Source organism: Aureobasidium melanogenum, assembly GCF_000721775.1.
Source record: "Aureobasidium melanogenum CBS 110374 unplaced genomic scaffold scaffold_9, whole genome shotgun sequence".
In the NCBI taxonomy this organism is placed as follows: Eukaryota; Fungi; Ascomycota; class Dothideomycetes; order Dothideales; family Saccotheciaceae; genus Aureobasidium; species Aureobasidium melanogenum.
The window spans coordinates 783,552-799,605 of record NW_024470061.1 but is presented as its reverse complement, the minus strand read 5'-3'; the positions used below and the strand labels follow the sequence as shown (position 1 = coordinate 799,605).

Below are 16,054 nucleotides of genomic sequence, written 5' to 3'. Positions count from 1 at the left end.
ACGACTACAGCTAGAGGATCATATGCACACAGTCGAGACAGATTCTGCAGAACTCGAGCATATCACAGGCGTTGGGGATCATGGACGATGCACAAGGGTATTGAGTAATGTTTTCTTTCCTTGATTCTGCCAGGTTAAGCGACGGCGGCTGGATTGGATCCCATTAGGACCAGTTTCTCGTAGGCGGCATAGGGCATTGGGTTAGGTCATGCAAGCCTGTAGTTATACTTCATACACTCTTTGGAAAGAATCCACATCAGTTTCCGTTCGGACCAATTGACTTTGTTGCCATGTGGTATTTAACAATAGACCAAGCACGCAAGATTGTGTTCTGTAGACCATCTTATCCATCTTATCTGATTCGAGCCACAAGCGGGCCGAAGAGTGCCACAATGGTACGAGCGGCACGTCGACTTTCCAAAGGAGGCTGGTACTGCTGGAGCACCTGCCAAGGTGGTACGATTTACGCATGGAAGATCGACTGTCGAGGCGTCATCTTGCAGCCACAAACTTCCAGGTTCCAGGGCGCAAGCGCGTCTGAAACACGAAAAAAAGTCCGACGCTCACAACGTGCTGTCTCGAGAAGAAACATGTGGTTGTGCGAGTCAAAATGTCTTGGAAAGACAAAGGGGACGGACAGCAATTGGATGGGGATTCAGAACTACAGAGGCGTCCTTTTAGAATTTTGGTTGAGGGAAATGAGTGATTTGAGGGAGGGTCGAGAGGTGCTTGGGTCCTCGGCGGATTTGCGAGTTATGCTTTTTTGTCACTCAGGGGTTTATGAATAGGTTAATGGAAAATCTGGGGATGCTTGGAACGGAGGAATTGAGAAGCGATATGGTGCGTCTACTGGACGCGGCACCTTGCATCGCGGCAGGATGACATGGTAGTGTTCAGATTGACTGACGAGATGCGAGAGGGATGGGCAAGATCGTACGAGGAACGCGGCAGGGTATAAGTGACATTTCAAAAGTCATAGTCGATTCACTCCCGTAATCTCTTGAAGCTTGTCGCGTGTGTTTCCAAACGGCAACAGCGTCCCGCTTGAAAGTTGGTCGAGCACCGTGCGCCTGACCGCCTTTGATTAAGCAGATCCTCAACTTTTGGATGAATGCGACTTGGGATCTGCTAGCCTCCATCCCTATTGTTCTTGTCGTCTTCCGCAGCACGTCAATTGCTTTGTAGTCTGCGAGGGGATGCGCTTGTGATCGATTGCTCAACCATCGACTCACTCCTTCTCGGACATTCAACCACCAACGACAACAACAATGCTGGGTGCTTCATTGATCCCGGCCCGCTGGAGAGGCTTCTACAGCCCCCAGGACCCAGCCAAACCAGGTCCCTACAGCAAACATGTTACTCCTCTGTTGCAGAGCGTCACCCGCAGAACTTGCACTCATCCCATCCACTCCATCGTCTTTTGCGCCTTGATTGCCAGCACCACCTACATTGGCCTCCTCGAGACTGGTCTATTTGAGCCTTCTACAAAGTCCGACAACAACCAAGTCGACTTCTCTGCTCTCTCCCAAGGCAGCCGTACTCTGAGCGTCGGTCCCGAGACTGCCTGGGAGTGGCAGTCGGACGTTGTATCCAATCAGGCACAAGCAGAGGTATGTCCAAGCACTCGCTCGCCCCTGAAGCCTACTAACTTTTGGATAGCACCTCTCCTTGGTCACTTTGGCCTTCGCAGACTCTTACGCCGATGCTCCCTCAGTTGTGATCCCCAATCACAGCAAAGCAGAGCAGCTTCCTTCATCCAACAGCCGCCTGTCTCTGTCCCAAGACTCGACTCTCGCCTTCTCGCTTCCTTCGGACGAGACTCCCGCCTTTTTGGCCTCAATCAAGGAGATCTCGGCTCAAGAGACCGCTGAAGATGACGACGAGCAAAAGAGATGGATCATGAGAGCTGCAAGAGGTTCGGCGCGTCGTTTCTCTCTTCGCGAATGGGTCCGCAACTCGTGGACCGCCTTTACCGACTTGATTCGCAATGCCGAAACTCTCGATATCATCATCATGGCTCTCGGATACCTCTCAATGCATTTGACTTTTGCCTCGCTGTTCGTCTCGATGCGTCGCATGGGCTCTAATGCTTGGCTGGCAACCAGTGTCCTCTTCTCGTCGGCGTTTGCTCTTCTTTTCGGCCTTGTCGTTACCATGAAGTTGGGTGTTCCTGTCAACGTTGTTCTGCTCTCGGAAGGTCTGCCTTTCTTGGTTGTTACTGTTGGTTTCGAGAAGCCCATTATCTTGACACAGGCTGTGCTCTCGGCTGCTCTCAACCCTCCCAGGCGTGAGAATGGCGACCAAGCACCCTTGACCATTCAAAACGCTGTGCAAACTGCTGTCCACGAACGCGGCTGGGGCATCGTCCGCGACTACATGGTCGAGATCACTCTGCTTATCGCCGGTGCTATGTCGGGTATTCAGGGAGGTCTCCGCCAGTTCTGTTTCTTGGCTGCATGGGTTCTATTCTTCGACTGCATTCTGCTCTTCACCTTCTACACGGCTGTTCTCACAATCAAGCTCGAAGTCAACCGCATCAAGCGCCATGTCGCTTTGCGCAAGGCTCTCGAAGAAGATGGCGTTAGCCGCACTGTCGCCGAGAGCGTCGCTTCCAGCAACGACGGCTTGAAGCCTGATGCTGGAAATGGCGAGACTTCGATTTTCGGCCGCAAGATTCGCGATAGCAGCATCCCCAGGTTCAAGGTTCTCATGGTCTCTGGATTCATCATCATCAACGTCCTCAACTTCTGTACCATTCCCTTCCGCACTGGCGCCGCCAACAACTCTCCCTCGCTTTCTAGCTCTCTCGATCCTTTCAAGGTTGCCGGAAACGCCCTCGACCACATTTTGGCTCAGGCCAAGATCCGCAACCAATCAACCGCCGTCACCGTTTTGTCTCCTATCAAGTACGAGCTTCAGTATCCCTCCGTCCACTACTCCTCCGACAGACCCGAATGGTCACTTTTCGATGGCCCTTACGCCGACGGCATTTTCTCCAGTATGGGCGGAAGAGTTGTTGAAGGTGTGCTCAAGAGCTTCGAAGACCCTGTGCTGAGCAAGTGGATCATCATTGCTCTCGCCATGAGCTTGGTTCTGAACGGCTACTTGTTCAACGCCGCTCGTTGGAGTATCAAAGAGCCTGGGCATACCGAAACGACCGCTGGCGAGGCTGCACCCAAGGCCGCCCCCTTGCCTCCCCTCGCCGAGTACGATCCTAAGATGAAAATCGATGCTGCAGGACTCGAAAACGGACACGCCGCCAATGGCACAATTTCAAAGCGCTCCAAGGAAGAGTGTGAGCTTCTGCTTGCTGAAAAGAGAACCTCTGAGTTGAACGATGAGGAACTCACTGAACTTTCTCTCCGTGGCAAGATTCCTGGTTACGCCCTCGAAAAGACTCTGGGTGACAAGACTCGTGCCGTGAAGATTCGTCGCTCTCTCATTTCTCGTACTCCTGCTACCAAGCACGTCACTGCCGCTCTGGAACGTTCCAAGCTTCCTTACCTCAGCTACGACTACGACCGTGTCTTTGGCGCTTGTTGCGAGAACGTCGTTGGTTACATGCCTCTCCCTCTTGGTGTCGCCGGTCCCATCGACATTGACGGTCGCAGCTACTATCTTCCTATGGCTACAACTGAAGGTGTGCTTGTCGCAAGTACCAGCAGAGGTGCAAAGGCGATCAACGCTGGCGGTGGTGCCGTTACCGTTCTTACTGGTGATGGTATGACTCGTGGACCCTGTGTTGGTTTCGAGACTCTTGCCCGTGCTGCCGAAGCAAAGGTTTGGCTGGATTCCGAAGCTGGTGAGAAGATCATGAAGGACGCTTTCAACTCGACATCCAGATTCGCCAGACTGCAACACCTTAAGGCCGCTCTTGCAGGCACTTACCTTTACATTCGATTCAAGACGACTACTGGTGACGCTATGGGTATGAACATGATTTCAAAGGGTGTCGAACAGGCACTCAGTGTCATGAAGGAGAGCGGCTTCGAAGACATGGCTGTTATCTCAGTTTCAGGCAACTACTGCACGGACAAGAAGCCTGCCGCAATCAACTGGATCGATGGACGTGGCAAGAGTGTTGTCGCCGAGGCTATCATTCCCGGCGATGTCGTTCGTTCCGTTCTCAAGAGTGATGTTGATGCTCTTGTTGAGCTCAACGTCTCCAAGAACTTGATTGGTAGTGCCATGGCAGGTAGCATCGGTGGTTTTAACGCCCACGCTGCCAACATTGTCACTGCAATCTTCCTCGCTACTGGACAAGATCCCGCTCAGAACGTTGAGAGCAGCAACTGTATCACTGTCATGAAGAAGTGAGTTTTTTTGTTACTTCCTTCGTTCGTAAACCATATGCTAACATTTCTACAGTCTCCATGGCAACCTTCAAATCTCAGTTTCAATGCCTTGTATTGAGGTTGGCACAATTGGTGGTGGTACGGTTCTCGAGCCGCAGGCGGCCATGCTTGATCTGCTTGGCGTGCGTGGTGCTCACCCCACAAGCCCCGGTGACAACGCCCGTCAGCTCGCACGTATTGTCGCTGCCGGTGTCCTTGCTGGCGAACTGTCTCTCTGCGCAGCACTTGCAGCCGGTCACCTTGTCAGAGCTCACATGGCACACAACCGTTCTGCGGCACCTTCAGCCGCACCTAGCAGAGTCCAGAGCCCGAGCCCTGCCCAAGGCAAGCCATTGCCTCACGGGTTGACCATGACTAACATGGCATCGAAGAGATGATGATTTGATGACCCTTCTTCCGCAGCATCTGATTGCACGCAATGGGGGCATTTTATTTCATCACCTTCTAGCCCCCTCGAAAATTTACTGATTTGAGCCTTTTCTGTTCAATTGAGATACACCCTACGCTTCCGTCACGCCCAATTCATTGTTAGAGGAGTAGAAAGAGTTCTGGTTTTGCTTATGGGAGTGTACTTTTACGAACAGGACTCCAGGAAAGAAAGCATGCGCATAGCAGAAGATGGCGTTTATACCTTTGATTGATCGGTTTCATTGTTCGCCTATATCCCTAATCCAAAACATGTATCTAATCATCCGCACCTGCTTGGTTCTGTGTCCACAGCTTTTAGCTCCGTTCTTCCGCCTAGAGTTGCCCCCTGGTTTATGCTTCATGCGATATAGCCCAAATCCTTGAACGCATTCCTCAATATTTGGCGAATTGTATCCTCCTTTAACAAATTATACTGTGCCATGTCCCCACCATGTTCTCGAATCTGAAAAGCCGCGAGCTCTTTAGCTTTGAGGTATAATGCCATATCCTCAGGACAGTCAAGCAATCTTTGCCTAAAGATCTGATGACGAAGCACCTCAGGACAATCCGGACTCCAGACGTGCAGATTGACGGCGTAAGGTTGGTAAGTATAGAAGAAACGATGTTCATGCCAATGTGGCTCCCTCAGTAAAAACTTGAACCCTGCCGATTCGAGTTTTTGCACGTACTCGGCTTCGTCAGTGCTATCGCGGACTACTAGATCAATGTCGATGATGTTTTTTGCTGGTAGGCCTGGTATACTTGTAGAGCCTGTGTGATGGACCGCGACGGCTGTTTCGCCGAGGGCACGGATGATGCGCTGTTTTATCTCGAGAAAGATCTTGGGCCATGATGGGTTGTAGGGGTGGACTTCTAGAGGTGGCTGGGACTCGCGAACAGCAATGCGCTGCACGAGTTCAGGTTGGACTTCGGAATCTTTGATGATTTCTGCAATTGTTGGTGGACTCATGATGGAGATCTACCTCAGACTTGCGCAAAGATACTTTTCAACAAAGTCCATTGACCAGCGACCGATTGGAGAGTTTGTGGGAAGAATGGAAGAGATGGCAGTGGAGTGCGACTTCTCAATTGTGGTTGCACGATCAAGAAGCGGTGGCTTGTTTTGGAGACCGCGTCCTGCTTTTGGAAGGAAGGATTGACCCCACTTGAGCACAGCAATTTCATTGAGCAAACAGCATGTCAGGAGCTACCTTGCTGCACCGTGGAAAAGAACTTCTTGCTACCGAACCAATGATATTGCAAATAGTCCCCAATTCATGGGTTGTGACCGGTCACCGAACATGTCAATACTCGTGCAGATGAGAGGACATAAAGCTACAGACTTCCACGTCTCATTTGTTAACTAGCTTCAGCATCGCTAACTTCCTCCATCTGCTGACGAAGTATCTTTGGCATCAAATCTCACCTTCAATTCATGGCTTCATCGATCCCGCTTCGCAAACTCGGTGCAGATGGTCCCGAAGTGCCTGCTTTGGGATATGGCATGATGGGTCTTTCTCAGCCCGTCTACGGCAGCGTCTCGAGCGAAGAAGACAAGTTCGCCATGCTAGATAGGGCTTACGAGCTAGGAGCCAGACATTGGGACTCCTCTGAGTACGTGCTGTTCAACAATGTCTACCCAGATGAACTTGGTCACTAATTGCCAAAACGTACAGTCTCTACAACGACAACGAAGAGACGGTAGGAAAGTGGTTCAAGCGCACCGGAAAACGATCCGACATCTTCCTCGCCACGAAATTTGGCTTCGTCAAAGGAAAATTCCCTCAATTGGATAGTACCGGCGAGTATGCGAAGAAAGCCTGTGAAGAGAGTCTGAGGCTGCTTGGTGTAGAGTATATCGATCTCTACTACCTTCATCATCCGAATCCAAAAACACCCATCGAAGATACGATGAGAGGACTCAAAGAACTACAAGACCAAGACAAGATTAAGTACATCGGTCTCTCGTCCGTATCATCAAAGACTCTGCTTCGTGCCTCCAAGATCGCAAAAGTTTCGGCTGTGCAAGTTGGATACTCTGCCTTCGAACTCGACATAGAAAATGAAAAAGGCACAAAGCTTTTGGAGACTTGTCGATCTTTGGGTATTGCTGTCGTTGCGGCAATGCCGCTTGGTCGTGGTATCCTTACCTCTACGTTTGCTGACAACACACCACTGGATCCAAAAGACATGAGACCGGCTTTCATGCCTAGATTTCAAGAGGGCAATAAAGAGAAGAACGTTGAGATTGCCAAGCAATGGAGACAACTGGCTGAGAGTAAAGGCTGTACAAGTGCCCAACTTGCCATTGCATGGTTGCTCAAGCAAGGTGAAGACATCTTTGTCATTCCTGGAACCAAAAAGATCAAGTATCTGGAAGACAACTGCGGAGCTGTCAATGTTGACTTGACCGATAATGATGTGAGGGAGATCAGGAAGTTTGCAGAAACTTGTGATATTGCTGGAGGATGCCTACCGCCGAACTTTGAGGGCTTCACCTTCTCTGATACTGTTGAAGAGGGACATGAGAATTGATCTTCTCAGGTTTGATTCTTGCTTAGGGGAAGGTCTACTTTAGTGTTTGAAGGAGAGAAGTCACGAGGTTTTGTTGTTCACAGATTATAGTCAGATGCACAACAGGAGATTCAAAAAAAAAAATGCTTAGCTTTCTATTCGTACAGAATCAAATATCAAAACTGGTGTACTGCGAAAGCTTAGTCGTCACACTTTCCTGGAACAGGAAAAACACAAGCCTTTGTAGTGGTTGCAGGAGCAGGGGAGGACTTTGGCTCAGAAGACGGCATCGCACTCGAAGATGCAGGAGCAGCAGTACTCGAGACAGTTGCCGAGGTCCTTTCTGAAGAGGCAGAAGTGCTCGATTCAACTTCAGCAGTTCGATGAGGACAATGATAATCAGTCACAGTGATGAGCACCGGGTAAGGTAGGCCTTGGGTCTCAGTAACCGTGACGATAACCTGAGCTGCACCAAAAGGCGAAGCATCGCTGAAACTAGAAAGAGTAGTCAGAAAGGGGTTCTCAGCTGAAGGTGAGAAGACAGCTGGAGTAGCAGCGTTGGAAGGGTTAGAGCCAGCAGCGTCAGTAACAGCAGGCACGATTATGGTGCTGGTTATAGTGCTGTGGAGCGTAATTGTAGTAGCGGGAAGAGCTACTACCTGGCCAGCCAGGAAAAGTGCGGGCAAAATTGCTTTGGTGTACATTTTGAGGTTGGAAAATGGTATATGGTGTATGTGTAAGGATGTCGGGTCCAAAGGGTGGGATGGAAATATATGCTTTGGATGTTGGAAACAACAGTGTGGGATCGATGAAAGAAAAAGCATTAGATGCGATGATATTCTTTGCAAGTTGTCTTTGTCCATAAGGCAGTTTCCAGCAAGGCATGAGCTCTGCATGCTTTGTACTTTCCTTTGTTTGAAGATGGGACAACAAAGAATCTCGACTTGGCACTGATCAGGCAATCTAACATCGTGAATCTGAGGAAAGAGGTGGTCATTCGAGCCTCCTTCAGCAGATAGTATCGAGCTCTCCGTCGGCACGGCTGGTATGATTGATCATGTCGGAAGAATCGACGAGAGTGTGGAGAATGATGAGAGGGCGTCTGCGCCGATCAAACCCCAGGGACTCTACAGGGGCTTAGCCCTCGTATTGCTGAAATGATCTTCTCATCTATAAGTTCTCTGTACTATGTTTGACTTTAGTTGAGCGCATAAATGAGTATCAGCCAAGGAATCCCTACAGACTCTAGTGAGTTCTTAAAAGTTCTCATCACATCTGAAATTCAACTCTCGTCTCGACAAGCCATTTTATTTTTTTGGGTCGTCGGACAATTACACCGACCACTTCTCTTAGATAGTTTGAGTTGATAGTGACGATCAAAGCCATGAATCCTCCGGACCGAGATATTCATCCGCGTTTGGTTTAGAATACCAAGACCATGGCTCTGTAGGCCGGGTGAAGCGAGTATATGCACCTAGTCGAGTCATTGTCGATAACGTTCCCGTATTTTCGTATATCCTCGAATGCGAACAGTGGAGAGTTGCATCGTGGGGTGGAGGAGAGGGCAAGATCGGGACATGACTCTTGATCACTATGCTTCGACTCGTGGAACACTGGATGCCGGTAAAGTGATGTCTATCTCGGTATTTGGAAGTAACACAGTCTTCAAATGTAGCCTCGAAAAAACGGACATGCTCGGTGGGCGGGCACACACGGTCAAACAGATACAGAGCCTCATTCAATACGTTTTCCCTACCCAAACCATGGACCTTGTTCGAAACACTCAAAGAAGCTTCCTCATTGCTTTAAGTTGAGAATACGAAGCTGCCAAACAATAACACCGCAGAGATCTTCGTTTCTGTCTCAGAGAAAGGCATGTATAGCCCTTTACGCACGAAGCTCGCTTTATCTACAGTGTCATGCCCGTTTACCTTTGGAAGGATCAATAAACTTTCGTCCACGAGGCATCACCGTTGAGGTTTCGCATCATAACCAAGCCATGTGCTCTTCCTCCGGCGCCGGAGTCCAGAATGCAGGAACTGATTGTATACTTGCCAAAAGGAAAGAGCGGACTTCTTGGCTGCCTGTTTCAGAATCGCTACTCGTCCGAATCCCTTAGGGTCTCTGAATAACGAGACTTTCGGCCCTAAAGCAAGTTGATGCGACAATCGAGTGTAAGAATACAGAGCTCTGAAGAGCTAGAATACTGGTTGGGTGAAAAGACTTTTTGGCTGTGTTATATACAAATGTTGAGGGTTCTATACAAACGAAACTGGTGGTATATGGTAGGAACTGGCGGGCCGACCTGACGGCAATTAAACGCTGCACGCTATATAAGTATCGAAAAGAGGGAATCAAGTAAAAGGCGTATCTTCAGACAGGCGAGTCGTGCTGACTGTGCCTTAGCAACGCCCTGGACGGTTTCTTTGGCGGCGGCGACGAGGGTACAATCTCCGTCGTTGAATCAGTCGCACTGCGTCCGCAATCGCTGCCACCCTCTCGACTACTGCTACTTCCCGGCTTTGGCTCTGCCGGCGGTCTGATCGCCCAAGCCTCTGCCCAAGTTCCTCTTCCGTCTGTCATTGAGTTGTTCTCCCGTTTGAGACTCATCGTGTCCTCAGATACATGGATCTCCGTGTGTCGATGAATGCCTTCAAACTCGTCTGGGTCGGGCATAAGTAGATCTAAGTCAATCTCATCGTGGCGTGGTGTTTTCTTGCGATGTAGTGTTTCCACACGAGTATGAGTTGTTGTGTATGTGGGTGCGTAGCCATTATAGGGCGTGTACGTGTTTTTGCCTGAGAAAGAGCCCAGCGAACGGAGTTTGAATACTCTGCGGAGCAAGGCCCAGACGAAGGCGGCATTTGCTGTCAACAGTGCTGTGCTTGACTCCCGGACGTACCAGTATGTCCCTGGAATGAGAGTTAGCTCTTTTGTTACCAGAGAATAGTAGTCATGTTTGAAGCCAGAGGGTTGACTATCGTCCTGGAACCGGTGCAACAAGGAACATGTGTATGTGCTTTACTCACATTCTAGGCCAAATGGCTGGTTGAAACTGTACACCTTGTTCAGAATTGCGCAGATAATGACAAAGGTTCCTAGCGAGAAGATTCCAACGATGGCGATCTTCTTCCGGAGAGGCAATCGTGTCTTGATGAACATAGGGAGAGCGACAGCCAGGATCATAGTGTCCGAGCTGATGTTGAAGACGGCATTGGTGATGAGATGATTTGTTGCAGCTGTGCATTGCGTGGTCGAGGGTACAGCCCAGTACATGTGGAAAGGCCTGCACCAAACTCCAAAGTAGAGGATTTCCATGATGACCCAGCTGATGCATACATAGAAGAAGAGTGCCTTGATTGCGCGTATTTCCCATACTCCAACGGTAAGGCGACGGTATAGCAACAGCATACATAACTTTTCACACCAGACGGTCATGATCTGACATTGTTCCACGACAAGCACCAGTTTGGAGCCATAAGAACGGTCATGGATCTGTTGGGGAGTCAGGCTGTTGACATCGAAACCTGGCGGCAGAAGGTTGGAATCGGATTTGGCGACGATGTTAATGGTGACGATCAATGTAGTGTAGAAGCATATGGCAAACGCGGTGATGTAGTCATCTGCTTGGAAACGCCTGATCGTGCCGAGGCTCAGGTACCTCGAGATCCTGATTTGGGCAGTCAGAATCATATTCAATAAGGTAAAGGGTCGCAAGGGCTTAAATCACATTCGACAAATTACACATAACACCACGAAAGTCCACCAGATCCACGTCTCTGCCTTGAGAGGTACCATGATGGGATGTCGGTTGGATGTGAGGGATGACGTGAGGGAGGTGGGCTTCAGGGATATTCCTGAGGCGAAAGTGTAGTCCCTGCCCGTTGCTCCTTGGTCATACCGGGGCGACGACAATGCCAGAGTCCAAAGAAGGAGTGGTCGATAACAACCGCTCGAACAAGGAAAACGAGATGTCAGAAAAAGAGTGAGACCTGAGATTATGCGACTGCAAGTGGTGGGAAGTCGAAGGATTATCAAGTGGCCGAGCCCTGCTGCAGAGCTTATTCCCTACCTAAGTCCTAATTCGAGAAGGACTCTAGCGTCACGCGTAGTCGGAGCCCTCAGCGAAGATGTCCACCCGCCGAACGGGGACCGAGTACAGAGAGCATCTCGCCACCGGATCCACGATAAGAACATCGATGGCTTTTGCCAAGCTCATTTGGCTTGTCCTTGGACATGATGAGGTTGTCTCTTCTGTTCCGACCAAGCCGTTATCATGTAAACGTGGCTGCCATGGTGGCCAGATTCCCTAGAATCAGTAAAAAAAAAATTCAGCCTCCCACGATGCATAGACCATGTCATTGATCTGCAATGCAGCCAGTCCGTTGATTGTCTTCTGATGAAGATCGTGGGCGTTGTGGTTGGAGGATCAGAGATTCGAAAAGAGGGCAAGGACAAGCGGCAGGTCCGCGGCCAAGAGGATGCGCGAACAGGGTCTGAAGGAATGGTATCTTCCACAAGGTGACAATAATACGAACTCTAAAGCAATAGTAATATTTGAAGGAGAGCAGCAATCTCCTCCATCTCTCCAAAAGAGCGTGAGATTCTCCGCTCGAGACGAAGGCATGTGTGTGGTCACCCTCGCAGCGGTGAGCCTCCCCATCACCTCCAACGCGGGGGTTCGGCTCGCTCGTGCGAACCGTTGCGAACTGTCAGACTTGCGTAAGCACGGCTGGAGCAAGATATAATTCATAGCGCGTGTACTTATCCAAAGTCACATGCCTGGATTGACTCGTCTTGCGCCGCGCGCGAGTCGCTTTGCCAAAGAGATAACATCGATTGTCCAAGCAAGCCACTATCTGTTGTAGTTCCTATAAAGGTAGTGCAACAGTCAGGGACAGGGTTACTTTGCCCTGATCTTGGTTCTCATTTCGAAAGACCAAACGGCATCCGTGAGACACCGCTGCAAAGAAGCAACCTAGAAAACGATCGAAAAGCCCTAATCGCCTGCAAGACACCAGCTCCGGATTGGGTTTTGAGGAAATAAGAAATGGAATTGTATGAATAGCCATAACGCCCAGTGCCGCAATCTTCAGACTCGACCAGACGCCGTTTAGTGTGTACCAAAGAGGTATTCCCAAGAGTTTCCCGATTTCACGCCGTCGCTTTAATGCAAATGCCCTTTTGGTTCATCCGTTGCCTAGCTCTACTTGACACGGTCGATGTAGTCTTGAGTAGGTTGCTCATACTCCTGAGACAGATAACTGCCGGCGTTCTTGCTGAGCCATTGGGTCATCTTGTGCAGCTCTTCGCGAAGACGGCTCACAGCTTGAGAGTCCATGTTGGTATGGGCAATCAAATCCGGCATCGAGACTGAGATCATTAGCTCAGCGATAGACAAGCGACGAAAAGCACATACCAAACAGACGGCATAGATGCTCTACTCCGTAAATGTCAGTGGGGAGTTTGCCTGTCAAGTCTCCAGTGCCCTTGTTAAGCTGAGCGTGGATGTCGGACCACTGAGGACGCTCGAAGCGGTATAGCAGGATGCGGCCGATACTCTTGTTGAAGTACTCCTTGACACCAGCGATCACCTCCTCAAGGATGTCTGCTTCGGCGCTACCCTCTCTGCGCTTGGCACTCTCCGATGCCGCATAGTCTGCGAGGAATTGTGCTACTGGAGTTCTAGAAGGAAGCGGAACCAGTCTATTTTCTCTGGTCACCTTCTCCCAATCATCAACAAGGATAGCCTTGAGGCTGTCAGGCATGAAGATCTTGATCGAAGGTCGACGAAGAAATTCGTCCTCCTGCTATCGTGGTCAGCAATCATTCCGGAGGTGATCTTCTAACGACATATATCAAGCCAGCTAGGATCGAACGAGTGCTGGCCAGTGTGTTGTTGTCTCGAAGATGATTGTGTTGCGTTGCAGAAGAATTCGGGATAATCTGGCGAGGGGCAAGCCTCCACACCACGCGACCACACAGATCTCGCACTGATACACGAACGCATCTCAGAATGTACTGACCTTGTCGATTCCTTCATACTCTCTACCGCGTTTGGTTCCACGGGTTGGCGCTGTAGGAGCTGTCCTTTCCTCGCTGCCTCTAGCAGAACCAGTGTTGAGATCACGCTTTCTGGTCACGGTCGCAGTCATCGGTTTTGCTGCAGCTCTGCGTTGTGCGTTCATTTCCTGCCTCAAGTTCTTGGAGAGCTCGAGGTTCTCATCATTGTACTTGCGCAAGCGATCTTGAGGCACCCAGTCATCCCACCTGTAAGAAAATTAGCACATTTCATGATGGCAAACGCACCGAACAAAACATGTTTTGATGAAAAAGAAAGCATCGAACGATAAAATCGTGATGAGTATGCGAAAACCCATTCAGACGAATCGCGCAATGGAATAAACATGGAATACACCGAGATGAAGGTGAAGTTGTGGGATTTGGAGGCCGATAGGGCCACAACAGGGGACATTTTGCTGTGCAGAGTCATGATGAATGTTTGCAGAAGACACAGACTTACGTGTTCTTCCAACCCTTGTAATGGACCTTGTACTCGTAAGGAGATTTCTTGTCATTTTGGTCGGTGTGTCGCGAGTCGAGCACCTTTGCTTCATAGAGCAGTTCGTGGTGGAAGCAAAGCGCCTTTTCGTCCTTGCCATACATGGGTCCTGGCGCAGCTGGCGCCATGTTGATTTGTGAGACTGATTTAATTAGCCCGGCGGCGAGAGAATTATTGTTGGTTTGAATTCAAATGAGATCGAATATCGAAGTCGGTCGTCGGATGTTTAATGGAAGTGGTCTTGGAGATTCAATCAAGGAGGAATCTGTGAAAGCGTGTCAAAGCTCGGACCTCCGCGTTCAAGTCTGACTCTGCAACCGTCCTCAGTGAACTCTTTTGCAAGCACTGTGTGATTCTAGTTCATATTGAACAGTAAATATAGATTATATGGGCAGGCATGACGGCTTGGCAAAGAAAACTGGTTAAGATTATGGCGGCTTTACACTTTCTAATATTCTCATGAAACATATCTATCAACTGCGCCTTCCGATTGGTAAACACATCATTATCGATCTACTCGACCTTGATCTTGATACCCAAGATCCTGTCGAGAAGACCCAGGTAGATCGATAGCACAAATGCCACCGGTGGCAGGGACAAGAAGAAATGCACTAGGTGAGCAAATCTCATGATCCAAATGATTGCAGCACGCACTGCGTGGTCAGTCGAGTTCAATTGAGGTGCTTTGCCTCGGGAGAAAGTCGAGTCCTTAAACTCAAATGGCAGAGTCGCTCCAAGATGATCGATTGCGACCTTGAGGCCGCTGCTGAAGCCGTCCTCGTGAAAACCATATTTTGTCCAGGCTCCACAATAACTGATGCCTGACGTATTTTGAATCTCGTTCAGTCTGTTCTGCGACTTGACAGCTGCAGGTGTGTACAGAGGATGACGGTAGATGAACTTCCCCTGAGTGTGCTCTGGCGCAGGCTCGTGAGGAGGGTTCATGGTAACAAGTACAGGACCGAATTTTGACTCTGGCAAATGCTGCAACAAATTCATCCAATATGTCAAGCTTACACCAGCTGGGTGTTCAAGCTTGGATGGTGCGGAAGTCGTTAAATAATTCCATGCTGTGAAGACTTGTCTCCTCAATGGCATCAACGAAAGGTCGGAATGTAGATATGCGACGTTCTCAGAAGTTTGGAACGCGCCTAAAATTTCTTCCTCCTTTTCTGATGGCGGCACTCTCGATTTTGCAGAGAGAAGAGGGAGGATATCGTCTCCGTGGCAAGCCATGATGACGTGGTCGAAAGTAGACGACTCTTGCGTGCCGCTCAGTGGATTCTTGTAGCTGACCTCGACCACAGGCTTGCCATTCTGGTTCATCCTTGTCACACCAGTGATCGGAGTCGAGGTGTGGAAGTGGAACCTCTTCTTGTCGGAGCTGCGCACAATGGCATCAATGTACTTTTGAGACCCTCCCTTGATCGTTAGCCAAGTAGGTCGTGCTGCAATGGTTGATAGCAGATGATGGTTCCACATAAAGCGGACAAGGGTCAGTACAGGGAATTCTAGACTAGTCTTGTCTGGAGAGGTGCTCCACACTGCGGCAGTCATTGGGATGAGGTAGTCGTCCTTGAACGCTTGTGAGTAGCCTTGTTCGTTCAAGTAATCGCCAATTGTTTGATCAGTGCGCGAAGAGTCATCCTCGGTGAGCAAATCTAGAGCAAATTGGTTGAAGCGAATGATGTCGAAGATCATACGCCACATTCTAGGCTTGAAGATGTTCTCTCTTTGAGCGAAAATGCCTTCGCCAGAACCAGACCATTCAAATTCACCATGATTGCGAGAAACACTGAATGTCATCAAGGTAGGAACAATATCAACTTTGACGTGGTTCAGAAACCTGATCAAATTTGCTGGTCTTGGTCAGCAACGCGATATGGAAAAGGATCAAAGGATGGTAGCTATGACGAACGATATGTAGCAGAGTTCATAACGATGAAGCCAGTATCAACAGGTGTAGAGTGTTTGCCATGGGTGAATGTCTGCGTATTCGTATGACCTCCTAGGCGATCGGACTTCTCAAAGATGTGAACCTCATGGTCAGTATTTTGCAAAGCCCACGCAGCACCCAGACCGGCACACCCACTGCCAACAATGGCTACACGTTTCTTCTCTGTTTGAACCATCTGACCAGCGATGCGAAAAACAATACGAGCGACCTAATGAGGACTGAAAGGTCAAGCTCACTGTCGAAAGCAGTACAAGGTGG

The 16,054-nt window shown here is 49.6% G+C and overlaps 7 protein-coding genes across 7 annotated transcripts; 2 read left to right on the top strand and 5 right to left on the bottom strand.

Moving 5' to 3' along the window:
* Window positions 1-1,268: 1,268 nt before the first annotated feature.
* M437DRAFT_48153 (3-hydroxy-3-methylglutaryl-CoA reductase 2) lies at window positions 1,269-4,732 on the top strand (the record flags this gene model as incomplete). The annotated part of the gene is made up of 3 exons (XM_041021601.1): window positions 1,269-1,610; window positions 1,660-4,313; window positions 4,369-4,732. 3 exons carry the CDS (start codon window positions 1,269-1,271, stop codon window positions 4,730-4,732), a joined length of 3,360 nt encoding a protein of 1,119 aa, XP_040880345.1.
* A 389-nt stretch (window positions 4,733-5,121) lies between these two features.
* M437DRAFT_47964 (UPF0157-domain-containing protein) lies at window positions 5,122-5,733 on the bottom strand (the record flags this gene model as incomplete). Its single annotated transcript, XM_041021560.1, has 1 exon — window positions 5,122-5,733. One exon carries the CDS (start codon window positions 5,731-5,733, stop codon window positions 5,122-5,124), a length of 612 nt encoding a protein of 203 aa, XP_040880344.1.
* Window positions 5,734-6,198: 465 nt separating this feature from the next.
* On the top strand, window positions 6,199-7,298 carry M437DRAFT_75194 (aldo/keto reductase; the record flags this gene model as incomplete). Its single annotated transcript, XM_041026370.1, has 2 exons — window positions 6,199-6,377; window positions 6,440-7,298. The coding sequence occupies 2 exons, from the start codon at window positions 6,199-6,201 to the stop codon at window positions 7,296-7,298; spliced, it is 1,038 nt and encodes a 345-aa protein (XP_040880343.1).
* Window positions 7,299-7,477: 179 nt separating this feature from the next.
* Window positions 7,478-7,981, bottom strand: M437DRAFT_65899 (uncharacterized protein; the record flags this gene model as incomplete). Its single annotated transcript, XM_041024652.1, has 1 exon — window positions 7,478-7,981. One exon carries the CDS (start codon window positions 7,979-7,981, stop codon window positions 7,478-7,480), a length of 504 nt encoding a protein of 167 aa, XP_040880342.1.
* A 2,107-nt stretch (window positions 7,982-10,088) lies between these two features.
* Window positions 10,089-11,075, bottom strand: M437DRAFT_9490 (uncharacterized protein; the record flags this gene model as incomplete). Its single annotated transcript, XM_041029089.1, has 3 exons — window positions 10,089-10,189; window positions 10,307-10,947; window positions 11,008-11,075. Coding segments are annotated over 3 exons (810 nt in total), but the record flags the coding sequence as incomplete, so codon positions are not given.
* Window positions 11,076-12,483: 1,408 nt separating this feature from the next.
* Window positions 12,484-13,967, bottom strand: M437DRAFT_47550 (MRG-domain-containing protein; the record flags this gene model as incomplete). The annotated part of the gene is made up of 4 exons (XM_041021473.1): window positions 12,484-12,650; window positions 12,697-13,084; window positions 13,304-13,547; window positions 13,801-13,967. 4 exons carry the CDS (start codon window positions 13,965-13,967, stop codon window positions 12,484-12,486), a joined length of 966 nt encoding a protein of 321 aa, XP_040880340.1.
* Window positions 13,968-14,352: 385 nt separating this feature from the next.
* M437DRAFT_48186 (FAD/NAD(P)-binding domain-containing protein) lies at window positions 14,353-15,971 on the bottom strand (the record flags this gene model as incomplete). Its single annotated transcript, XM_041021609.1, has 2 exons — window positions 14,353-15,698; window positions 15,758-15,971. 2 exons carry the CDS (start codon window positions 15,969-15,971, stop codon window positions 14,353-14,355), a joined length of 1,560 nt encoding a protein of 519 aa, XP_040880339.1.
* Window positions 15,972-16,054: the final 83 nt, after the last annotated feature.